Source organism: Ambystoma mexicanum, chromosome 3p (genome assembly GCF_040938575.1).
Source record: "Ambystoma mexicanum isolate Mex_15411 chromosome 3p, UKY_AmexF1_1, whole genome shotgun sequence".
Classification (NCBI taxonomy): Eukaryota; Metazoa; Chordata; class Amphibia; order Caudata; family Ambystomatidae; genus Ambystoma; species Ambystoma mexicanum.
This window is the reverse complement of record NC_090925.1, coordinates 607,693,952-607,720,728: the sequence shown is the minus strand read 5'-3', so window position 1 is coordinate 607,720,728 and position 26,777 is coordinate 607,693,952. Positions and strand designations below refer to the sequence as shown.

Sequence of the window (26,777 nt, the reverse complement as noted above, 5' to 3'; positions counted from 1 at the left end):
GGTGGGAGATTTTGTTTCCGGTTCCTGGTTTTCCAGGGGCTGTTTACAAGTTGGGAAGGAAGCTTCCTCCAAGTCTTTACACCCCCTTCCCCTTGTGCCTCCTCCCTGGGAACCGGTGGGTTATCAGGGTGCTGCCCCCGTCATTGTTCTGGAGCACCAGGCCCAGAGTTTGGGGCATTCTGTGGTGGCATGCTCATCTGAGGGTTCTGTTGAGCCCTCAATATGTGACCCAGATCCCGTGCCATGTTTTGGACCTGGCGCTCAAGTTGTGAAACCCGCTCAGGCTGATACAGGGTTCTGTTTTCTCCCCGGGGCTGCTCCCGGGAAGGGTAGCTATCCCTTCTCTGGTAATAACCTTGGTTGGGAAGATTTGGGTAACCCTCCACCCTTGGCCTCCCCTCTCTCGGATTAGGTTGTCTGGGCTCAGGGAATTGGGGAAAGAAGGATGGATGGTTTTGGGGTTGGAAATTGGGTGGATACCTGGGAAAAAAGTTCTGCCCAGTGTTTGGGGAATTTCTGCCCTCCTGTGGGAAGTTAGGAGGGAAGTTCCCTGGGTCAGGTGCTTGGCTGGATCCCCCCTTGGGCTGGAGGAGTCCACACATAACCCAGGATTGGTCTGTTTCCCTTATAGTGGGGACTTACATAGTCAGGGGAGCGGGGGACCCCATTTGTGGGACTACCTCCTTGACTCCCTGTCTGTGACTGGCCCAAGGGCCTTCTGGGCTGTGAATTATTTGGTGCAGGCAGGTTTTTAGGTCCCCCCATCTCCAAATCTAAAACGGGGGCAACCTTTACCTCTGCCACCTTGGCAGCAGCAGGGGTGCTGTTGGTTTTGGGGTTTTTGGGCTGATTCTTATTTTCCACCGGTTTCTGCACCTCGTAGATGCGGGTGGCTTGCTCAATGACCCAGTCTAAAGATCTTTTCTCGTGAAAATCTCTCACAAGCTGGGTCATTATGTATTTGGGGAGTGCAAGGAAAAATGTGTTGATGAATTCTCTACTGTCCGTGCGCACCCTTCTGATGGTCTGCGCAAAGGCACGCTTCAATTCTTGCATGAATTCTTGTGGAGCCTGATCCTCCCCACATTGCAAATTGTAGGCTGCCTTGCTAGCCTCTTGGGGATTTCTATGCACAGAAAAGTATTTCAAGATGGCCGCCCTATAGGTGGACCATCTTGAATGATTTTGGTCCTCCAGCCCTGCAAAGAAACTGAAGTATTCTGGGGAGAATGTCCATTTGACGTACTGGATGCAGCTACTGCTGTCCTTCAAATGGAAGGTCTCCATCATTTGCTCAAAGAGCTCCAAGTGTTCCCACACAGAATACTTGGAGTTCTTGTTATAAGGGGTGATGACACTCCTTATTGCCTTGATCTGCTTTAAGGGGTCCTTAAGCAATGCCCTTTTGCCTTATTGGCCTTTTTGGTTCGGGAAACCCTGGTCCACTCATCCTCTGACTCAGAGGCACTGCTCCCAGAGATGCCCGTCTGATCTTCCAGGTTTTCCCAGATTCTGCGAGCCTGGGAGTGGCTGGCAGAATGTGGAGACCTGGTCTCCTGTGTCCTGGGCCGCTCAGAGGAGTCTTCAGTTTAGGTTCGTTGGAAAGCTTTGAAGCTCCTAGCACCAACGGTTCAAGAGATACGGACGATTTAGTGGAGGTAGATTTTCAGAATTGAAATTACAGTTTCAGAATGACAGATGCGCTTTGGAAGGTTTTGAATCAACAGGATGGACACAATTTCTGATGATGCAGTTCTAATAGGTTAAAATAGTTTGAATTAGATTATTTTAAACTAAGAGATTGGGTTTTTTCACAGTCCTAAGGATACTCACTCCTAATTTTGGAAGGACTGGGCCTCGTTACGGATCTGGTCAACAGGTTGGACTGGACTTCTGGCGGGTGGTTCTGAAGTCACAGGGATCTGAGTCAGCTCTGCTCTCTGGGTCTGTCAGGCACCGGTCTCTGGAGATTGATGGATTTGAAGTCTGGATCTCTGGATGTGAAGTCGTCTGTCAGCGTGCTGCGCAAGGAAATGGGAATTGAATGTCCCTGTCTGGCTTCCAGTGGCTCTTTTTATGTGTTTTGAAAATGGGTGGGTCGGCTAATTCTGCATGCCCAACCCTCTCAAGATTTGATAGGCCAAAGGATTCTTTGGTCCCTGATTTGAGAAAGGATAGTGTGTCAGAGTGATGTCAGCCATTTACGATCTATTGAAGAAACGCCCCCTTTGCTTTTACCTTAGAAATCATCTTTCATAACTACACATATTTCCCAGATACACAGTTGTTTGACATTACATGTACATATTACAGATTACTTAAGGTACATTCTGGCCCAACTCTGATCTTCCTGGGGGCTTGCATTAAAAAATGACAACTTATTTTCATTTTTATTTGATTTACCAATATCGGACGTTTACCAAAAATGGCACACATGTACAACGCCTTTCTAACCATATTCCATTAAATTTTCATTTTTCTAGCGTGAACCCCGTGTCTGCAATCTCCATAATTCATGGGGTTTTGCCTCAGAACATCGTACGGAATTCAGTTTGGACTCAAATTGTAGGTACAAATTCAATTTTAAGGATCTCCAAATTGTACATTCCTGTCATCTGGTTACAATTAGTTATCAGTGTTTTTATAAAACATATATTTGCCTTCAATTCAATTCACTTCAGTGTTTGGGTCTGCCCCCAGAAACTTGGGAGTCAGGGATCACATGTCTCTTCTTCCAGGCAGAGCTCTGTTTACAGTCAACACTCAAATCAGCATACTCCATTCAATTGAAAGAGTCTATTATGTCGGCTGAGGTCAGCAGGCCAGGGGGCCACTCTGCATTTGGTTAGCATGTCCATGTGATCTCCTGGCTTCTTGTGTGTAGTTCTGAGGTGAGAAGGTTTCTCAGCCTCTTGCAATGTTAATTGAATAAGCCTGTCTTCAGGAAACAGCAGGTATTTAAATTCTTAATTAACCAAAAAGGCTTTGAAGTTTCCAGCTGTCTCAGGAGGCTGGCAACTCCTGAAGTACAGTTCTAGTGTCAGAGTTTAGCCCGCTAGTGCCGGCTTGTGTCCAAAGCTGGTACTGCCCCCATTTTTGTTAGGAGTTGTCTTGAATTTTAACAGGAGGATTTTGCTTGACAGCTCTAATCCTTGCTGCCATTGTTTTGATGGGCATCCTTACAGTAGAGTGCTGATGTGGAACCCCCCTCAAGAAGGTTGAATCTTTAGAGTGGTCTTGTGCCCCTGATTTTAGCAACTTGTTGACATCAATTAAAAACGGATTTTGAACAAATTGAAATGGACATTTTGAGCTTGCACTTCAGAGAAACAGCAGTGATTTCAAGGTGCTTTTGATCTAACAGGCACTGCTATTTTTCCTTTGGCACCACCTTTCACCCTTGGCGCTTCCGGTCCATCACGCTTGCACTGGTGGGTGGCAGGTTAGGCGACCATTTTGGTGTGCGCAAAACTGCGTGGTTCTCCTGGTTCTGGGATAGAATGATGGGCGGCGACAGCTCAATCCCCACATCTACCCAGTCTATTGATTTAGTTTTGTTGTCGCCTAATAATTCAACATGGGTCAAAACCCTTGACAGGACATGTGTATCGACTGCATAGCTGTAGAAATGCACCTCATGCCCAGCAACAAGATCGGTCAGCAGACACAATTACAAGTTAAACAAAAGTGGGTACAGAGCAGAGCCCTGAGGGACCCTGCATGTCAGTGTCACTGGGGGAGATTTAAACAAAGGCAGTGACACTGCCTGAAACTGATCAGACAAGAAAGATGAGAATCATTGGAGCGAACAGCCTACAATCCCAATGTTCTCCGGCTTTGTAGTAGGATTTTGTGATCAATAATATCAAAGGCCGCTGAGAGGTCAAGGAGAATTACAACTCTGACCTCTGTGTGGTCTTGAAACAAGGCGATGTCATCATTATCATCATAATCATATTTATTTCAGAGATGTACAAAAAATTCCATTAAACAAAAAAAAACAGTAAAAGGAATAGAAAAAATACATATCATTACAAATAACAGGAATAACATGTTTAAAAATCATAGAAATCAGCATGTCATGAAATATTTAACAAACATTCAAATCCTCATAGCGTGCCATACTCATAAGCAAACACTTTCTAATATAAAGTGCCGATTAGAGCTAGGTTAGAAGAGATCATCCCACACTTGGAGATTCAGCACATAGTAAATGGATCAAGGCAGGATGATACTGGGCAAAACCCAGTTCACAAATCAAAGGTGGTAAAACAGAGCCTCTCACTCTCGAATACAGAGAGCAAAAAATAACACTTGGGAAAGTTCCTCATATGGAGCATTGCACAGAGGGCAAGACTGATTGGCCCCAGACCAAGCTGCCACCACCGCCCATAGCAAAAGACAGTCAAACTTTCATTAAGGATAGAAATCATCACGGATTCAGTCCCTATTTTAGGGTGAAAACCAGATTGAAATTTACATTTTCGAAAACTGACAATATGTTATGACGTCATTTATGATAAGGTTGTATGACTTAAATCGTTATTTGTAATGGATACACTGAAAGCAGCGAGATTGTATTGCTTTTATGCTGTCCTTGCTTCTTTTGACTGCTAATGAAGCTGGAATTTGCCTTGCACGTTGTCTCCTTTGTCTTTCAATCGGTTTGGATTGATTCCAGGCCCTCCAGGCTATAAGAAACTTTTTTGGCCCATCTTAACAATTTGTATTGCCCATCCCTACCCAATCCATGATACCCACTTGGTAACATGCGTTCTTGCAGATCTACTAGGTTCTTGACATGTGCATAATGGAGGCATCTGGGTTTATTGTGTATTTACATACTTTAAACTTTTTCATGTGAAGACCACTTGTTGTGAACCGTATTTAATACCCAAATGTGTACGTTTGTTTTTTTTTCTTGGTATAACTCATACTTAGACCAACAAAAACTTTGTGATTCAGCTTCAGAGTCTGTACCCTTCAACAATGTTCGTCCCCAAATGCTGTGATACTGGATGACTTACTTCATCTCCATTTTCCATTGTAGTCTTATCTTTCAATAATGCAATAATTTAGAGATAGAAAGTTCATTAAAATGCAGTGATGAAGTAAGGGATAGAGAAGGGGGAGGGAGAGAATGAGAGACAGAGATCGAGAGAGAGGGAGGGATGAGTGAGACATACAAGAAAATATAGCTATATATCAGGAAGGTGGGGGATTGTTGTTCTTGACATCTAGTTAATGTTCATCTCTTCCTTAAGGGATTCGCTGATCAGATAGGGTTCAGCCCCCATTACCTTCCTGCAATAGACCCCTGAAAACTAAGGTGTCCTGGTCTCGGTCTGTGAAAATGAGACAGAGTGAGGAAAAGGAGGCATAGAGGCAGGGGAGCCGATTTATGAATTTACCAGGGTGTGGGGGGGGCAAATATAGGAAGTGACATCACTGGCAGTTATATGACTTCAAATTTGCATGTAGTCGCCAACTTGGTGCAACGGCGCACGGGGGGTGGGTGTTGGCAGTTATATGACCGCAAATTTGCATGTAGTCGCCAACTTGGTGCAACGGCGCGCTTCAAAACACCAAGGAGGGAAAGGCATGTGGCCAGTCGACCTCGGAGACCAGAGACGAGGGAACACCGAAACCTGGGCAAGGAACCTCACAGCCAGGGGCAACAGCTCCCCCAGGAAATCTAGGGTGACCGGATTGTAGAGACCAAATTATCATTGCAATGGCATCTCAACTCAGGGTGATGACGTGGAATGTTAGGGGAATGGGCACATATTTCAGAAGGAACCGGATCCATTCCTACCTGCGAAGGTAAAAGATCTCGATTGCAATGCTTCAAGAGACCCATTTTACGGATGAAGCCACATCCAAACTGTCCGAACGATGGGGAGGGACCGGTAGAGGGGCACCCTATTCCAAGTTCGCCAGAGGAGTATTTACGTGGATAAACCCAACAGTGCCATTCCAACTACTGGACTACGAAGCCGATAAAGAGGGAAGATACCTAATAATGTGGGGAACTATCGAATGCACGACCGTATGCCTGGTAAACTCATACCTACCACAACACGGAATACCCTCACACCTCAAAATGTTAAGCGCTAAAAGGATACTCTGCAGAGAGGGAGCTTTCATATGGGGAGGCGATTTCAATTGCATCAGGAACGGAACTATGGACAGACCGGACCCCCACGCCACCTAAACAACACCGCAGCCAACGCACTAAACAGTACAATAGAACACCTCGACCTAGTGGACATCTGGAGGGAACAACACCGCACTGAGAGGAGTTACTCCTACTACCCCACACAAGATCCACACAAGAATAGATTATCTGCTAATAGACCAAGAGCTGGCACAACAGGTGGAATCTACAACATACCTAGGCAGATCCATCTCGGATCACTCCCCGCTGGTCATGCACTGGACACTTAGAGGACCCAGACCACCAATCCAACTATGGAGAATGCCAGCAGCAGCACTCACAGATCAGTCATTCAAGGAGGAACTTGGAACCAAACTAGAAGACTACCTAGACATTAATAAAGGCTCAATGACAAGTTTGGGCACACTATGGGAAGCCATGAAAGTAGTAACAAGGGGAGAGGTGATATCTGGAGCGAGAGGCATCCGCAAACACTCGAAAATGGAACTAGAAGACCTGGAAACTAAGATCACGCATCTGGAATCCGAAATCGAAGCCTCACCGGACACTGAGACAAAACTAAGAGAAACTCGGGAGGAATGCTTTTCCGCCTGGAACAGATTGTCTAAATTCGGCTACACAACTTACACAGCCAAGGCACACAAAGAAGTGGACAAGCCTGGCAGATGTTGGCCTGGCTTTGCAAACGCGAGTTCCCAAGACACCTCCCAACCGAGATTACAGATGAAAAGGGGGTAACCCATAGGACCCAGCAAGATATCAATCATGCATTTGCCGATTTCTACTCTAAACTGTACGCACATGACACAATAATACCAGTGGAGTACATAAGAGCCACCATAGAGGAAATAGAGCTCCCAAGATTGTCGGAAGACCAAAGAGAACTATTAGACGCGGAGATCACTGTGGAGGATGTGACGGATGCGATTAGATAGCTAGCTACATGTAAGGCCCCAGGGAGTGACAGACTTCCGTCAGAATTCTACAAAGCGTACGAAGCTACCCTCACCCCGGTCCTGCACGAGGTGTATATGGAGGCATACGAAAATGGAATCTTACCCAACTCCATGAAAGAAACAATAATCATTCCCATACTTAAGTCCAACAAACCTACCAACAAGTGCGATTCATACCGCCCAATTGCAATGCTAAACTACGATAGTAAGATCCTGACTACAATCCTGGCCAAGAGGCTGGCGAGGGTGGTGGGAACCCTGATCCATGAAGACCAGAATGGCTTCGTTCCAGGACGCAACACCACAGCAAACCTGAGGAGACTTCAGCACATTGTGGCGGAGACCTACGACAGTTACGAAGACCTAGCGGTGCTATCGCTCGATGCCATAAAAGCCTTCGATTCCATCTACTGGGAATGGCTGATTGAGGTGTTAAGAGAGTTTGGCTTTGGCGAAGGCTTTGTGCGATAGGTCGAGGTGCTATACAACTCACCGGTAGTGAGAGTAAAGACTGGAGGAACGGTCTCTGAATCCTGGGCGATACAGCGGGGCACTAGACAAGGATGCCCGCTATATCCGATGTTATACATCCTAGGCCTGGAACCAGTGGCCATTTACTTCAGAAATCAGCACTTTGATGCGGGTATCAGGCTGGGCAATGATCACTCTGTAATATCCTTGTACGCGGATGACATTCCCCTATACTTGAGGGACCCACCGCTCAATGCACGAGTCGCGCTAGACATCCTAGACAAATATGCCCGATACTCCGGCATTGAATTTAGCAGGCCAAAATCCTGTGCGTTCCCACTAGCAAGGCTCAGGAGCTTGGACGATTCCGACTTACCAGACGTCGGGGTGAAATGGCAACCAGAGGTATTTAGGTACCTTGGTGTCTACGTGAGCCACACCCCCGAGCTCACACACGAACATAACACGGAAAAAGCGATAAAAGGCCTCCACAAATCCATGAAGTTTTGGTCAAAGCTTCCGCTTGCAATGATGGGCAGGGCAGCAATTGTCAAAATGATAATCCTCCCCCGACTTTGTGAATGTTTGCCACTACATCAGACCTCCTTTCTTCAAAAAACTGGAATCTTTAATCAAGGACTTCATATGCGGGCCATCCAGACATAAACTCTCCTTAGCCATACTCACGCTCCTGTACAAAGAGGGAGGAATACAACTACCAGACCTCCAAAGATACTATCTAGCTGCACAACTCAGTCATGTGACTAAATGGCTCTCCGATGATCCGTCTGCTGAATCAGGGCTGCTACGGCAATCATCCTCCAAGCTATTCCCCAAGGAGATACTTTGGAACCCGATGAAACAACCATCTGACGTCCCCATGATAGTAACCCTAGGCAGGCAGGTATGGGCTAGAACCTGCTTCATCCGACAACTGAAACACCCCTACACTCCCAACAACCCCATCCTGGCCGATGCCTGCAAAACACAGACGGACCTCGCGATGGTCAGAAACTGGAAAAGAGCCGGAATCTACACATGGGGTGATATGTACGAAGAGGGCACATTCAGAGAATTAGAATCGCTACAAGCAAACGAAGAAATCACCAGTGGCCAATTTCTGTGGTACCATCGCCTTAAGACAACTGCCAAAAAACAATGGACAATGTGGCCAGAGGAACCCGCCCCAGATCCCCTCCTCCAGGAAATGTATGACCTAGCTGACGGTTGGAAACTGGTGTCCCGCCTATACAACAAGGAGTGTCAAGAAACACCAGATTCAAACAGATCCAGCTGAACGTCTTATATAGAACGTACATGACCCCATCGAGAGTGGCTACCTTCAACAAACAGGTATCCCCACAATGCCCCTGGTGCGGAAACGACAAAGCTGACATGATCCACATGTTCTGGACTTGCACCAAAAACGGGAAAATTCTGGTCCATGGTGAAAAACACCTGCACGAACGCTGGCCTAACCAGATACGAGTGGAACCCAAAAGAATGCTTATTAGGGGCCCATCCCAGACTGAGCAAGTACAAACACCTATTCAAACTAATGGACTTAGCCTGCATTCTCGCAAAGAGATCCATAGCAATGGCTTGGAAGTCACCGGTGGGTCCGAGGCATGAACGATGGCTTAAAGACCTAGAAAGATGGACCGAAGCTGAGACCAGAGGCTGGCAGGAAGGAATCAACGCAGGTGGCGACAATGCCAATGACACCCTAGAATCATGGAAAGCTCTGCTGTGCGACATACAGCACGCCGCGAACCATAAACCCCTCTGAAAATGCACCCCTAACAGCAAGTTGACGAAGAACCACCCGAGAGATGGAAACCCCTTGAAACCAACCCCTTCTGGCGTCGGATTTGCTGGACACCTGCCCCCTCCTCACTCAAATCGACAAAAACTTCACACTGCAACTTGAAGACTGCATTGGCTGTCTGTTTGTTTGTTACGTTGATATCTGTTAATTATTAAAGCATATGTATTTGCACAAATGCTAATAAAGTACTTTACAAAAAAAAATGCAATCCTGGCTGAAGTATAATGCAATCCTGGCTGAAGTATAATGCAATCAAGTGTGGTTTCAGACTTGGGGGGAAGAGTGTTAACTGCTTTTAACATTGTAGTTTACCAGAAATTCTGGTAAAGTAGTGTACAATGTTAAAAAGCAGTTACCCAGGCTCACCCTGCACCCAGGTGATGTTTGGGACTGATGGAAGCACTCGAGTCTAAATGTTGTAGCCATGGTTGTCTCCATGTTTTAAAAACTCCCACTTTCCGGGTTTTCAACATTCATTTGAAACACCCCTTATACAAGAAATTAAGGAGTCAGTAAAAAAGCCAATGCTGAAAAGCCTATTTCGCACAAGTAGTAAGACCCAAAGGGTAAGAGCAACTGTATAGCAGACCATGCAAATGTAGGATACTCCAGGATTACCTTCAGTCAAAATTCACCCACTGCAATGTTCCTAAATTTAGATTGCAGAGTAGTGTCCGACTGAACCTCAATCAGCTCTTCCTGGGCATCAAATGGATGATGCACCACCTCCTCTGCCAGAAAAGTCTGCATCACCCAGTCATTAATGCCAGCATTTACTTCAGGGAAGTATTCATCAAAGCTGGATCTTAATGTTGCTAGGTGGCTTGCCCAGCTCCAACTGTTCTTTTGCAAAGGTCTAGCTTCCGCTTGAAGGCAAATACTTTTTTATTCATTCTTTCCTCTGTGTTCCCATGTCCACAGGAATGCCCCCAAAGGTGGGATTGGGAGTTTCTGGGGTGGTGAGTTCTAGTCGTCTTAGTTTCCTTTATAAAATACACAAAACACATAGTATGTCAACCAGACAATGTATCAATGTGTACAGCTTAAAGGGATCCACCTGACCCAAAGCAGCACACTAGGAGATGTATTTTGGAACAATCAACATTGTAAACACACCTCTAGTTTAGATTGTAAAGAGTGCTTGTGCTGCAATTACAAGCACCCAGTTAATAAAGTCCAGACTTAAAACACTTGATCAGCATTCAGTGAGTAAAGTAACCTTATAAAAATAAAATGCAGCTTTGCATAAAATTACAGAGAATTTTGGGATTATCAGGCACTGGCAAGCGGGCTCTGCTGTTGCTGTGGGAGAAGTGAGACTTGCAATGGTGACAAATTTAAGGTTAATAGCTGCCGTTTATCACAAGATGGCAGGCCAGCATAGATCTTAACCACTGAATTCCCACTGAACAGCTATAAACCCTTCTATGTCAGCAAGAGGCTGATGTAGAGGAACCAGTGTTAGAAAGCAATGAGGTAATTATACTGTACCATATCCCGTGGGAGAGCCGATGCCCCCCCCCAAGACTCAGCGAAAGCCCCTCGTGTCAAAAGGTTGAAAAGTCCTGCCGTCTCAGTCCCCACAGTCCTAATTTCTCCCCCACTTTGAGTGGAAGCAGTCTGCGGCACACAGCTTGTAATGCAAATCGCACATTTTAAGCATCAGAACAAAAAACAGAGAACTGAATACATTGCTGAGGTAAATGAGTTCTGACTGGCAACACTGGTAATACCATATAGAGCAACATTATTGCACCGCCCAACTATGAGTTTGAGGGCAAAGGTGGAGGAAAATCCTCCAGCAAAAAGCTGGAGGTATTTCCTCCACCATACCGCCCAAAATAGAACAATTTGGGATATTACCACCAGCAAAATTACTACCAGCAATAATACCGCTGAAATCCACCATGGAGTCCTATGGACTCCAATTAATGGGGACTAACACTGCCTACCACCACTTGTAATCCAGCAGTAATACTGCCAGACCAAGTGGCAGTAATGGTAGTACAGTTTGGTGGTATCTCGGCAGATTTACAGGCCACACAGAGACATCACCTTTCTCCATGTTGTCTTTTATTGTACAGTGGATTACCAGGTTTCAGACCTGTAAAATACCCCTGGCTCCTCAGGTGACTCAGACCCCCACCATTCCATCCTACATAAACTTGATGCCCCCATGCTGTTGATCTTCTAGTCTACTTTTATTATACCCATGTAGATCCAGGAACGTCATACTCCTGTTACTTTCATGGATTATTTTACTTCCTGTTCCTTAAAGCCAGGGGTCTTAAACATGTGGCTCGCCAGATGTTTTGGACTACGACTCCTATGATCTATCACCATTGACTATGCTGGCTGGGGCTGATGAGCATTCTAGTCCAACACATCTGCAGAGCTAAAGGTTGCAGAACCCGGCGTCCAAGCAGAGGCCTGGAACTCCATACTGCCACAAGCACCTTATCATTTGACTCTGGCTCTGAAATAGAGACTTTATGCCGGCCGTTTACCCACAAACACTGGTTGTTAATATTATACCTTGGAGCTGCACACGTTAATAGCACTAGTGCAAGAAACAGACGTTCAGGACGGGCGGTAAAAAGACTTCTGTGGGTCGTATGCAGCCTATGAGTTCACAGGGTTTGGTTGACCAGGGTATAGCACACGAGGCATGGAGTTGGGACAGGATGGCAGGTTAGCTGCTGGCAACCTTTCAGGTGGCAACCGTAAACCCATGAAGAGGGAGCGGAGATGTGCAATGCTTCTTTGCCCCCTTGATTCTCTGATTTGTCAGAGCTACATTTTCAAAGCCTCTCTCTGAATGGAGCATGAGTGCATTCATCTCTCAGTTGACTCACACAGTTATCGTCTGTCTGCATCTTTCATTTGTTATAAAACAGCACCCAAGGTTGGTGGCTCTCAGGGGGTAGGGAGCCTGGGACGCTCCAAGGACAATGAACTGGCAGCCAGGGGGTTTTAGCAATGCGCTACTTTTGTAAACAAAATGAACCTCCAAAAAATCTTTTTGTTGTGACTGCACCAGTAAATCATCAAGAATCGATGACTGGGAGAGAGGCTGCAGGAGAGCGATTCACCCTTATTTGTATGGTACAGTAGCACAGATAGGAGAAAGTCGTTGGTTGGCTCTCGATTTACATCTACCCGTTCAGTAGCACATCTGGGAGTGGGTAGTTGAACCTGCTTTGGGATCCCTGTTTCTCTGTGATAGCATACTCTTGAGGGCATACTTTTTTAATGAACATTTAATTGCAACTGCATGTGTATACCAAGTGCTGAAACAGTAGGTGCCTGTGCCCAAATATGTTCTAGCACTTCTGTGACTCTTGGGCAGTTCCACACCACTGCTGCCACCCAGGGTCAGACTGGGACAAGAAATAGGCCCGGTCAGCCAAAAGAAAGTGGCCCAAACCTCGCCTCAAAAAAGTGTCCCACCCCTCGCCTCACGACACTTGACCTCTGATGATATCACCGAAAGTGATGTAATTTGACCCCACACCAAAGTCACATCCCGGGAAGCGATGAAACACAACCTTTCACCCCTTAAAAAAATAGGAAGTGGCATCAAATAGCATTGTTCCTAAGTAAACTACATTACGAGAAATATGGTTCTGATTTCACTAAGGTGATATACATTTCATACAAGAATGGGTCACCATAAGTATCATTAATATCTGTGTGTATAGATCCATATTGTCAAATTACTGTGACTCCAAGCAGACGTCCAAGGCCACATGATAATATGGTATTATATAGCACTTACCCTTAAGCTCTTTTTTATAGAGCAAATATGAATACAATATCACCCAACCTGTGTTGGTACTCATATCGACCCAAGAAGGATGAAAGGTTTTTGAAGAATAAAAAATGAAAAAATTAATTTGAAAAAAATGAATTTTTCCCCAACATTTTTTTCAAACCGGCCCAAGAATGGCCTGAAACCGGCCCTTACTCCCCAGGGTCGATTTCAGCCCGGCCAGGGGCCAATCCGACCCTGCTGCCACCACCCATAGTGCAACAGAGGCCGGGCCTTTGTGGGGCCTCAGGCTCCATTAGGAGCCTATTCATGAAGACAAAAAAAGCACACACATTCTTTTGCCGCGATGACCATCATCAAGGCAAAAGAAGGTGTGGGCTTTTTCTTTTGTCTTTATAAATAGGCTCCTAATGGAGCCTGAGACCTCACAAAGGCCCGGCCCCTGTCGCACTAAGCATGTGTGGCAGGGGCCGTGAATTTTCTTTTCAAACTGTGGGTGCGCACCCTCCCTGGGCATGAGGCTGCGGCCCACCAGAGGGGCGCGCCCCACAGTTTGAATACCGCTGCGCCTAAACCCTCCCCTCCAGGACCATACACCAATGAGTCCTAGAGGGCAGGGCTTAATCGCACATTTTCGCGATTATACCGGGCCGGAGAGAAGTGATGCAGTATCGATGGAAAGGGCAGTCGATGCTGCATCACTTCTCTCCGGCCCGGGGGGGCTCAGCCCCGACTTGATTTTGCCAGGGGGGGCTCGGGCCCCAGAGCCCCCCCGTACTCGGCGACCCTGCATAGAGGGGAACAGAAAGATAAAAAATGACTCCTAAATGGAGCAAAAGAGAGAAAGTCAAAGAACATGGTAGGGGGAAACCAAAGGAATAGAGCAAGAGAGCAGCAAAATGTAAAATAACAGATGAATGATGGTGTGAATGATGTGAGAGGAGGGAGGGCACTCACCTTTTATGTCCAGGAGGGTGAAATGACGGGTGCCGGACCCCTCAGGGGACAGGGTAAAGAAGAACTGATGGCCGCCCCGCGGCTCATCTCGGTCCATCACACTGATGGTCTGAATCAGCTGAAAGAGGGAAAACAAAGGGCAGAGGTCACTCACCATCACCTTTAGCCATAGTTCTGCTGTAAGGAGTCATCACTTCTTGCGGTGCAACATTGCAGTATATGAAGCTGAACCTTATGTGGTTTAATGATCATGTAGTGTGATGCTGCCAAGGGTGGATTTTCTGTGTGTGTGCCTTACACTGCTTTGTGTTCTATGCTGTATTGTGCTTGTTATATAGAGTTCTGTACAATTGGCACTGCAAGATGTGTGCAACAACTGTATTGTGTATCATATAATCAATTGAATGGAAGCGTTCAAGCAATGTGTATTTGTGCCATACCAGATCCAGAGCTATACAGCGTTCAAAAGTGCCGTAAAGACTCACTTATTTAACCTGGAATAATCTCCTGACTCGCTTCTCCATCTGCCTCTTATGCTTGTTTGTCTTTGTCTTGTTCTTTGTGTGCCCTGAGGCCGACAGGCATGTTGGCGCATTACAAAAATTAAAATAAATACATAAATAAATAAATAAATACTGCATGCTCCATGTTACAGCATAACGGGTGAGCATGACAAGCAGTGTGCTTGAATGACACTCCACAGAAATGTTGTAAAATAGTGACGGCACCATTTCCACTACTTACCAATTAGCACAATTAATTAAACGAGAAGAAGTAGGTTATCAAATGTCAAGCAGCATATAACACACATTAAATGAAGAACTTGTAATGCAACTCGATATTCTGATAACAGATAGACTGAAGCACATACACCCAGAGCACCAGTGACTCTATGGTGGTATGTGTTTCCTCTGATAACTGAATGACAGCTAAAGAGCTATGCTATAAAACAACTGGGAATCCTTAGCTTACATGATACAAGTGAAGATGACAGGAAGATTCCTTTTTAATTACCTTTCAATCAAGAAGTGATCAATTGACAAGAGAAACAATATCCTGATGAATACCCATTGAAATACTCAGGAGAACTGAAACATGTTGTTTCAGACAATATTAGCCAGTTTGTACTCATAGGACCAGCGAAAGAAAAAATAAAGATCAGCATCTGAGAAATACAACGTTAGTCATTGCATAGAAGTATGCCTAAGCAATTTTAACTGTTTTAAATTTTCGATATGATAGCTCATTTTGATTATAGGAATTTAAGATGAAATTCACTATTGATAGCAATCTGAAAGACACTATAGGCCTCATTACGAGGCGGGCGGAATGGGTTTAACAGCGTGGGTAAACGTGCCGGCGCCGTTAAAATTATTCCACCCTATTACGAGGTCCCCTCGTGGGACCCGCTCTGGACGTCTGGTTTTACCAGACGTCCTTTCCGGGTCCCGCGAGGGGACCAGGGAGCTAACAACGGGCCCGTTATTAACAGGCCTGTTGTTAGCTCCCTCCACATTCCCATTGAGCCCTATGGGGGCTCAAATGGGAATGGGGAAGGTCCGGGTCCGGGTTCCCTGAATGGGGAAATACGGGGCCCTCCAAGGTCGGAATGGCCCGGTATTTCCCTATTCAGGGACCACGGACCCGGGTTTGGAGGCAGACTCGTAATGAGACCCTATGTCTCTGTGAATCAGAGTGCAACCGACACCACTGAGCATTATCCTTGCAAAGCTGACAAAAACATAATTAAAGTTTGGTACAGTGGGCTTTCATATTAAGTACATTTTAATAGCAGGAGTTGATAGTGAATGGTTGCTCTCAGCTTTAAAGACATTGGGCCTCATTACGACCCAGGCGGTAAGGGGTTTACGGCAGCGTAAACAGCGCCGACCCTTACCGCCTTATTCCGAGGTCCCTTAGCGCCCTGGAGGATTTTACACCTGCTTTATAAAATCCATGGCACTAAGGGACCTTGTTGTTAATTACGCCACCGTAATTTACGGTGGCGTAATTAACGCCTTCCCCACTCCCATTATGCCCTATGGGGCAAAAATGGGAATGGGGAAGGGTAAATGGGGATTGGGGACTTACCGCCCCGCCAACCTCGGAATGGGGCAGTAAGTCCGCTAACCACCATGGCGTAAACGTAGTTTACGCCATGGTGGTAAAGGTACGACCCAGGCGGTAACTTACCGCCTGGGTCGTAATGAGGCCCATTATTTAAATAGCCTTGCTTCTGGCCTCTAGAGGAACGGTCTGGCAATTAAACGTTGTTTACTAAAGCTCATCTACCTCTATTTAACTAACACAGCCCACGCTGTCCAAGAAACAGGTGGTCAATATCTCTCTAGGAAATGGAAAACCCAGCACATCTACTGTTCTAAAGTACGGCAGCCAAGATGTTCCTCATTCTTTATGAAATGTCTCCTAAGCTCATCAACCCCCTTATTAAACAGTGATTTCCCACATGCCCCTCTCCAAAAAGTGGTTCTGAAATAATCCACTTCTTTCAATGACTCGTTGTGCAGGGTGATCTACCCCCACTCTCTCTATGAAATGCATTATCAAGAACATCTATCAACAACAAATGAATGTCTGCCGGGCAAGCATACAGCTCGCTAACTGATGGATCCACAAGCTACGACTTCTTTAACAAATCTCAACACAACCTCAAGTTTCACTCCCTCAAAAGGCCTGCCAACCTTGCCTTCCTACTTATTTGCTATGAATCTCATCTTGGGTTCTTAATGGCATTTCTCTGCAAGCCTGCCCCTAGCTCTATGGGGGTGCAGAATATTCTCACACGATTGCATCAGTCTGAACAAGGGATGCTTCTACAAGCATGTTTCTGGATCTCTTTGACGTGTCTGCACAGGCTTGTTTAAGTCCCAAAGGTTCTCTCTTGCTCTAAAGGAATGTCACTATAATCTAGTTTCCAGATGTGCATTAAAGACTGATTACTCTCCTCTTGGCAAGGAGCAGCTGATTTGGCTCGTGTGTCAGGATCTCCACGTGGCAGGCACCAAAGTAGCCATCGCATTGCCTTAAAAGAACAGGGTAGAAAGCAAGTGTCTCATTCTAATGGACATTTCACACACATGTTCGCTTGTTCCACATGAGGGACAGGCAGCAGACCTCTAGTCTCAAACCCTTGGAAGAACATGCTATATAAAAGATAATTAGCAAAGCTTGTGTAAATATTAGCAGAGCTTTCTTCCCATGCTTTCTCAGTATTTAAGCTTTTTTTTATTTTGAATACACCAACACTATTAAGGCAAAAGGGAACATACAAGCAATACAATGAATATAAAAGCAATGCAACCTGTATAGTAGTATAACAACATCCATACCCCATCTGGTTTTTGACTAGTAAAATAAGTGCACAGAGGCAGGGACAAGAAAGGAAATAGTAGAGAAAAAACACATGTATTATGAAAACACACAGATCAGATAATCCTACCTCCGGATACTGCAAGAAGAGTAGCAGGCTAAGAATATCATTCATTAGAAGAAATTACAAAGTCCTCCTCCTACAAGTTCATCAGCCGTACACATCCAGGAATAACCCCCATATCTCATTGAACTTGTCCATTTCACCTTTGTTTCTGAAAATGGCTTTTTCCTAGTTTGAGAAAGTTAGCAATTCCTCCACCCAATCAGCAATTCAGAAAGAGTTGGAGGATTTCCATGCACGCAAGCTCATTCTACTCGCAAGCATGTAACCATGCAACAGCCAAATCCTGTTTGCAAATGACAAATCCTTCATCAGATGGACGTCTCCAAGGATCAAGAGGGAAGCCCTTCTGGGAATGGTACACTGCAGCACCAGGCCTAGCCTCTCACAGACTCCTTCCCAAAAGTCCCTAGTCTTACTGCAAAACCAGAGGTGGCTCAGCATCTCTTTCGCCTGTCTACTTTTCCAACATTGGTCACTCTCTAAAAGGTGTCTTTCAAACATTTGTTCTGGGGTCCAATATGTCCTGAAGAGTAATTCTGTCTGAAAGACCCTCAGACCCCAGTACATGTTGTCAGGTCGAAAATTGCTACAACATCATAGCCAGCAGCCAGAGTTGTTTACCTCACCTATTTTCCTGGCCCAAACATTTGCAGATTCTTCATCCGCCTCTGCGAGCGGACAGAAGGACATTGTACAGAGTTGCAGCCGGATGGACGGCGCATGCACAGAGTTCCAGCAGTGACCAGAACATGCTCAGGGTGCGTTCCTGCGGTCCGCAAATGAGCCTTGCAATAATGGCCCCTCTCAGTTGTCTGTGTTCTGCATAAGTGCAGTCCTGTAGCCCAAAATCTCAGCACAATCACGCAAACGGTATGCATTCTCCTTCCTCAAAACGGTCTTTGATATACCGTTTCCCGCTCAGATACCAGGATGGCCAAAAACAACCTTCCCCTGCACAGACAATGTGGATTCAGACAAACGGACATATAAAGCAATATGTATAGGTCAGTGCTTAAACGTCGCAATATTTTACAGCAGCACTCACACAAGAAATCACTAAGAGGATTCTTCCCCTGAGTGCCCCTTGTGGTTGTGGATAACAATGCTTTGGACTCCAGTTGTGATATACGGCTCGATTCAAGTTCAACCCATAAGTATGCATAAGTACCTACCACATGGCATAAATGTTGACAGTGAAAGGGAGGTGGTCATTGCCCAAATTTAGCAGGTAAATCCCAACTAATTTCAATGGGAGCTGCAACTTTCATAAGGCAATTCTGGGTGGTTTGCCATACCACAAACAATTTTGCATAAGAGTATCAATCTACTTGAAGATGCTTTTTGGCATCTTGAGCAGCAGCATGGAAAGGCCATAATTGATCCTATTAACCACATTCTTCTTGATGCAGTTGACTTTGCCCCATAATGAAAGTTTCATAAGCAACCACTGGTTCATGTCAGTTCTAAGTTCCAACAGGCACTCAAAGTTGAGTTTTGGCAATGGTTCCACCTCTGGGTCAATCCAAATTCCTAACTATTTCATAGTTTCAGGGCACCACACAAAGACCAGGCGGTCAAACATGTGTCTCATGTAAGATCCGGTGATTGGAAGTACTTCAGATTTGCTCCAGTTGATCGAGAAATCACAAATAAGTCATCTACATAGAGCCAGATCTTGCCAGATTACCCCCCACTTCCAAGTCCATGAATATTTTCATTTGCCTGTAAGAGAATGGCCAACCGTTCCAAAGCAATTATAAATAACAAAGAGGAGAGTGGGCATCCCTGCCTGGTTCCCCGTATCAGTTGAACGGTCTTAGAAACTAGGCCTTTAGTAAAGACACTGGCAGTGGGGTTCACATTTAGTAACCCAATCCAATGCAAAAATGTTGGTATGGCCATTCTATTCTATCAAAGGCGTTCTCGGCATCAAGGGAGATTGCAGCCACAGGATCCTCAGCTTGCTTCGTCGGTCAATAGTCAGAAGCAAACACCTCATGTTATCCACCACAGATCTCCCTGTAACAAAACCAACTTGATTTTCGTGTACCAGTGAAGTTATAACCTTCTCTAATCACCTTGCCAGTATTTTCGCCAGTAGTTCACAGTCTGTGTTAATCATGCTTATCTGCCTGTAACTTGCACATGTGTTGGTGATGTATCCTTCTTCAGCAAGACTGTAATTAGAGCCTCACAGTGACAGGTAACACTCCTCTTGCAAACGATGCAATGTATACATCTCATGGCAACTTAATTGCACAGTCCGGCAAGATCCTATAAAATTCTGATGGGAGCTCATCAGCTCCAGTTGTTTTGTTTCCATTCAGGGTGGAAATTGCAGAGTGAGTGTCTTCCAGCATGATCGGTGCACCGAGCGGAGAGGCAAGGTTGTCTCAAAACCACAGGATTTCAATCTAACTAAAAAAAAGTGATGCAGCTGTATCCGCATATGATCTCAGAACCATATAACTGTTCATAAAGCCCCTGGAACACACCACGGATGTCTTTAGAGGTCAGCATCAATCTGTCCGAGGTGTCCCTCAGAGCTGTGATGATCCGTCCAATCTCTGAAACCTTTAGTCCGTGTTCAAGCAGCCTCTCTGCTTTTTCTCCTTGTTCAAAATAATTGATTTTGCTTCTGAATAATGCCATTCTGCCCTATCAGAAATTATGGTATTTAGCTCATAGGTCTTCCTCTTGAGTTCTGATCTTACCTCCTGATCCTGGGTTGCCACATAGCATTGTACAAGGGCCTTAGAATCTCCTGACAGTTTCCTCAGTTCTTTTTCTTTCTCTTTCCTTTATTGGCCGGTTTTGAACATTAAAACTCCTTTCATATAGCTTTTAAAGGACTCCTACACTGCAGAAATGGGGACATTCTCAGTTCTATCCGTCCTAATGAAATTCTCAAGTTCCTTTGTTAACTCTTTTTTCGTACTCTCGTTCTGCAAGATAGACACATTCATTCTCCAGAAGAATGTCTTAGCGTGTACCTCAGTGAGAGGTGCATTGCCACTGGTGCATGATCAGCAATCCCAATAATGCCAATATCTGAATCATAGCTACTAGGCGTCATATGCCAAGCAGTAACAAATAGGGTTACATGTGATTTCAATGAATTAAATTACAGAGAATGCTGTAATAACGAAAATGTTATAAAGAATAATATCAATTTTTAAAAAAATGTATTTTAATTTTGGGGGGCATAACCCATGTTTCCCTAAGCTTTTACACCCACCCCAACCCCATCCCCACCTATTTTAACCCCTTACCTCACCTGATATAAAGTTTAAACAAAACATTTGATATTTTTCATTATAACATTTATGTTATTAGAGCATTCTCTGTAACTTAACTCGTTAAAATCACTGCAAGCCATAAATAGTCTATTCATCAGTAGATGTCATGGTGTGCTGAATGGAAGCTGTAATCTCTTTCTGATGGGTGTTCCAGCACCATATATCTGATAGGTGAAGTTCTGCTATCAACTTGTCAAGTGACTGTTTACTCCATGATGGTATTTTGGACCTGGCTCCATTGGGGGTGGTCAAAGATTGGGTCCACAACTAGGTTAAAGTCCTCTCTCAAGAGGACAGAATTGACATTGCAATTTTGGATACGTTGAGCCAGTTCACAACAAAAAAAGGATCGTCAACAGTTGGGGGCAGAAATGCAGCACAATAAAATGTCAGTTTCCTGAACCTTGGTTTTTACAAGAACCATCCTAGAATTAGCATTCAAGTTACTCAAGATGACTTTTAATGGCAAATTCATTCGAGCAATAGAGACACCCTACTCTTGCTTGCTGTAAATGTTGAATAATATGTTTGTGCCACGCAGCTATGTCCGTGTTTGCAAGCCTAAACAGCAGTAAGAGGAATTCCTTGAAGCAAGGCTACACCACAAGACATACACTTTAGGCAAGGCAATACTTGGGCAAATTTAACAGAATTAATCACACCATTAACATTCCATGATACCAATTTCAGGTGTCCTACTGATGCGGCTTTCAAAGGTGGCATCTTAGCTAGATATGTCGAGAAAACAAAAAAACTGAAACCACACCCCAGCCAGAATAAGGCATGGGTGAACAGGAAAGACCTGTTAGCAGTCACGAGCGGATGAACCACCAACAGAGAGTACAGCAGTGCAAGAAACAGAATACATGTCAAAAGTGTCATGAACATTTGAACGTTGTACCCATCACCCAACAGGTACAACGTACTGCAAAAGATAAATAAGTAAATAACTATTGAAGCAAAGGGATGAAAGGACAACCTCAGTGACAAAAAGGCATCACTTTTGAAAGTCACCATGACATCATCATAGCTACACTGGGAAGATGTGCATCAAAAGTGAAAAAGGGAAGTCACCCCCACTTGGTCAGTTACACCAGATGATGTTGTGTTTATTGCCCCCATTAACTCGCAGAGCCATGCATGCATTCAAGGTGCATGAGTAAATGCAGCTTCTCAGGGACAACAACTAAGCCTAGAAAAAATAAATCCACCCCATTTCTGCATTCTATCCCAAACGCACATGCGGTCTGGACCCCAATACTATTATATTATTATAAATCAAAAGGGCATCCCCTTTCCAGAGTCACCATGAAATCTCCACAAATGCACAGAGCAAATTCGTTTCAAAAGTGAGAGAGGGAAGTCATCCCTACTTGGCCAATTATGCCCGGTGATGGTGTGTTCATGTGTATGTTCCCATGCTTTCTCAAGGATATTTTAAAAAAAATAAAAACTCATCTGACGCTCAGCATGGAGGTTTTGGCGCATTGTCTGAATCGCAATAAGGCACAGCTGCTGAATTTCTTCTCGTCCTTTCTAAAGGAGAGATGATGGAACCTGTGTGATACTTACTCTAAATGCAGGATACACATCTGTACCCTCATGGGCAGCTACTGATGAACAGCCGTCAGAGTACATGTCTTGTTGTCTGATGGACCAATGTCTGCACTGTACTTCCGAGCGGCTTGTAAGCACACAGGAGAGTCTGTTGTGACACGCTAAACGACATTCGCCTCTTGTCTCATGATTCTTAAAGGGAGAGGGTCACCCTGCATGGATTTCAACATTACCTGTCCAGGTGTGGCATCCTCACACACAGCGGCCTCATAGGGTGATGCCAGTTCTGGTGGGTTGTCATTCACATCAAGAATTCGGATCCTGAGTGTAGCTCTGGAGACTTTCAACTCATCATCTGAAATGCAACAGAGGACAGGATAGGCCTGGGTTATCCTATGCCGTCATGAGCATACTACAACAAAAGCATCCTGCTAATGGGAGCCACTCTGAAAAGAACACGCTACCCTGACAGCGCGACGTAATCTGATTAAATCACCCTAACACGACTTGAGCATCCCAACTTAATAGGAGTCCTCAATCTTACCAAAACATCCCATCCTTAAAGTGAACCACAACCCATTAATAGCCCCTGGAGATGATAAGAACCGCCCCCCCCAAACTATTAGGTACATCCCATGTAGACACAGCATTTCAGAATGATAAGATTATCTGCAAATTACTTTGTGTCCTAACCAGGTGGTGGAAACCAGTCCTGACGTTGCATCGCATCATCATGAGAGCACGCCAAACTTGTGAGCGTGCCCACTGGGGATAAGGCCAGATAAATCTCATAGCATCACATAAGTATAAAAGAACATCACAATCTGATAAGAGAAACACAATCTGATCAGGGAACCCCTTAAGGAAAGTGCACCCCCAATCTGATAAGACTGCCCACACCCATTGATAACATCCTAACCAGTTACGAGGGTCCCATTCTGACACAGACTGGTGAGTGGATCTTAACCGGATTACGACCCTGGCGGTAAGGGGTTAGCGCCATCGTTAGCTGCGCCGACCCCTTACCGCCAATCACGAGTTCCCTTTCCGCCATGGCGGATTTTACACCTGCTTCTAGCGGGTGTAAAAAACCATGGCGGTAAGGGACCTTGATGTTAATTACGCCACCGTAATTTACGGTGGCGTAATTAACGCCTTCCCCACTCCCATTATGCCCTATGGGGCAAAAATGGGAATGGGGAAGGGTAAATGGGGATTGGGGACTTACCGCCCCGCCGACCTCGGAATGGGGCGGTAAGTCCGCCAACCACCATGGCGTAAACGTAGTTTACGCCATGGTGGTAAAGTCACGGCCCAGGCGGTAACTTACCGCCTGGGTCGTAATGAGGCCCACTGTGTCCCAAGGTTCCATGTGATTTTGTCAAAAGGATTTTTATCAAATTCGATTTCATCAAATCATTTTTTTTTGTGGTAGATTTGGGAGCAACTATATGAGTGAGGAGAACCCCCATAACCCCCCTACCCACTACCCAATAATCGCCCACTACCTTATTAATTCACCTAAACCAACCCCCACATACATTTGCGGCAACGTTTGTTAAAATAAATTTGATGAAATTGAATTTGATTAAATCCGCCACTGCAGAACGTCCCTTTCCCGTGTCCCGCCCTGACTAGTAAAGAGCATGTCATTGTGACACAGCAGCACAGACTGGGGAGTAGATGTCACCCTCTCACTGCACCCCAAACAGAGAGAACCTTATCCTGGCAATGCACTACATTCTAACAAGAACATTCTGTGCTGATAAGAGCGCCCCAATTGGCTATTAAGACATCATTCCACTATGAGTACCCCACCCTGAGAGAATCACACGATCCTAACAGCTACCCCTACCCATATGAGCACCCCCTCCCCCCCCGAGTGTCCCAGAACCCCATACAAGCATCCCCCTACACATACGAGGCCCTTTATGGACAGCAGGTTTTAAGAAGAGGAGTCTACCGCCTTTCAACCCACTACAGCAGAGGAAACACAGCTGAATGGCAGTGTACCACAACAGCAGAATGTACCCGAACTACAGAGAATGCCATAGTCTAACACCGACGCCACTCAGCTAAAGGCCACTCACGCTGAAAGTGTGCATCCAAACCACGTCTAAACCATAGCCCAGAACTGCAAAGCAAATATATAATGTCACATCACAGTGAGTGCACGTGTAAACCACGTGAAACACAATATTTTAGCTGAGCAGCCCAACCAATACAGTGAATATGCATACATAGAGTGATCCACGAAAAAGTGCTGCACTCTTTATTAAAACCTTTCATCCTTCAAAAGGGAAGGCCCTCACTACTGCCAGCAGATACCAGGCGGATATCCAGAACCCCCTATCACTTACCAAAGCCAGAGCAATAACATGCGGTAAGACCACCGTCTTTTTTTGTAGTGGCTACTTATTAGGTCTCAATAAATTGTTGAGAACAGATCTTATAATGGAGATTTCCAAAGCAGGATTCAATTTAATGTCAGTGGCTTTTGACACTTCTCCCAGAAAGCATTGCACAATGATGTTGAGTGCCGTGCTGCAGTGTCAGGATAACACAAGTTGCCATACAAGCCATGATTTGTTTTCAAAGAAGATATTTTGTCAGAAAAACAAAATTGCCAAATGATTAATTAGCCTACCCTTTTCTCAGTTTCATTTTTTTCCAAGCAAACCTACCCCTTCCTAATCTTTCTGGGCTTGTTCCTTACTTCAGGATGGTGAGTCATTGGGCGTCATTACGACTATGGCGGTGCAGTAAGGAATTTTGGTGATGTGGTGGAACCGTCACGTTACCGCACCACCATACTACAGGTAGTGTATTATTTATTTATATAGCGTCTATACACAGGCAAGTGTTTCAAAGCGCTCACGGAGGTTGGGAACATGGGGAAAAAACAAACAATCGCTCAGAGCCCTTGAAATTCTGAGACGATAATAATCTGCACAGGTAGAGTACGTTCGTAAAATGTACATTTAACAGTGTGGAGCACAGCAAATAGGTAAAACGGTGATTCTGCAGTTTTAGACAGTGCAATTAAGGGGTGGAGACAAGGCGGAAATGACAACGATCTTCGGCGCAGTGCATAAGGCTTGAGCAAGTGCAAGGAGGGTCATAGGGAGGGTGAGGGTCAAGTGCACCCGGTCGGTTGAGACTGGGGTAAGTGCAGAGAGAGCCACTCTCTTGGGTTAATATCTCAAGTGCATTGAGTGGGGTAGGGTGTAGGGCCCTGAGGCAAGTGCGAGGGAGGACTGGCAGGGGTAGCGGGGACCAGTGAGGCTCTGAGGTACACCCGGTGGCCAGTCAATGCTGTACGGAGGAGGAGGGAGAGATAGAAAAAAAAAGCAGAGAGCTATGTTAGCAGGGTAGAAGGAGGGAGAAGGATGAGAAGAGGAAGGTCTTGAGGGTTTTCTGGAATTTAAGGAGATCTGGCTCAAGACGGAGGGTGGCAGGGAGGCTTTCTCCAGAGGGAGGCACCTGCTTAGGATAATGATCTCCCTCCAAATCTCTGCTTGGAGAACTGGCTCTCTCGCAGAAGGTTGGAGGTAGATGAGTGGAGGGCTCGTGAGGGACAGTATTTAGGTAGTCAGCCTTGCAGGTAGGTAGGTCCCAGGCCCCAGAAAGCCTTGCAAACAATGCATAGGGTTTTGAAAGAATTTGATCATTGAGCCACAGGGAGAAAGTGAAGGGATTTTAGTGCCGGAGAGATGCGGTCTCTGGGCTTAAGGCCAAGGATAAGTCTTTGCGGTTCTATTATGGATGAGATGATTTGCAGAGGGTGCAGGGCAGAAGCAGAGAGGTGCCTGAAGAGGCTGTTGCAATAGTCCAGCCTGCAGAGAACCAGGGCTCTGGAGACAGTGAGCCACTAGGGGTAAGTGAGAAAAGGTAGAGCACCTCTGAGAAGGTGAAGCTGATAGTTAGACTTTTTAGAGATGTCTGAGATGTGAGAGGAAAAGAGGAGAGTGGGGTCGAAGATGAACCCAAGGTTTCTTGCTTCGCAGGTGGATGTGGGCGCAGGTCCAAGGGAGGCTGGCCAGAGCGAAAGTGGGAAATCAGGAGCAGGGGCCCCAATACAAAGGATCTCAGTCTTAGTGGAGTTGAGTCAGAGGTTGTTTGCAGCACATCGATACTTAATAGCGGACAGACATTCAGTGAGGTGCCTTACATACAATGCACAATTATCTGGACCATCCTCAATGCCATAAGATCACTACTGTGGTGACGAGCACAGTACAAAATGTTATTACTGACATGAAAAACCACAAGAGGGAATGACAAAGGGGAATTAGCCAGGTA

At 45.4% G+C, this 26,777-nt stretch overlaps 1 protein-coding gene across 1 annotated transcript in view; it reads right to left on the bottom strand.

The window, feature by feature from the left end:
• The window catches only part of CDH22 (cadherin 22), a 2,717,439-nt gene that overhangs the window by 244,521 nt on the left and 2,446,141 nt on the right, over positions 1–26,777 (bottom strand). Inside the window, exons 10-11 of the mRNA XM_069651359.1 lie at positions 22,709–22,830; positions 14,163–14,280 (exon numbers count right to left, since the gene is read on the bottom strand). Of these exons, the coding sequence (XP_069507460.1) occupies positions 14,163–14,280; positions 22,709–22,830 (240 nt within the window). The remainder of the gene's footprint in view (positions 1–14,162; positions 14,281–22,708; positions 22,831–26,777) is intronic.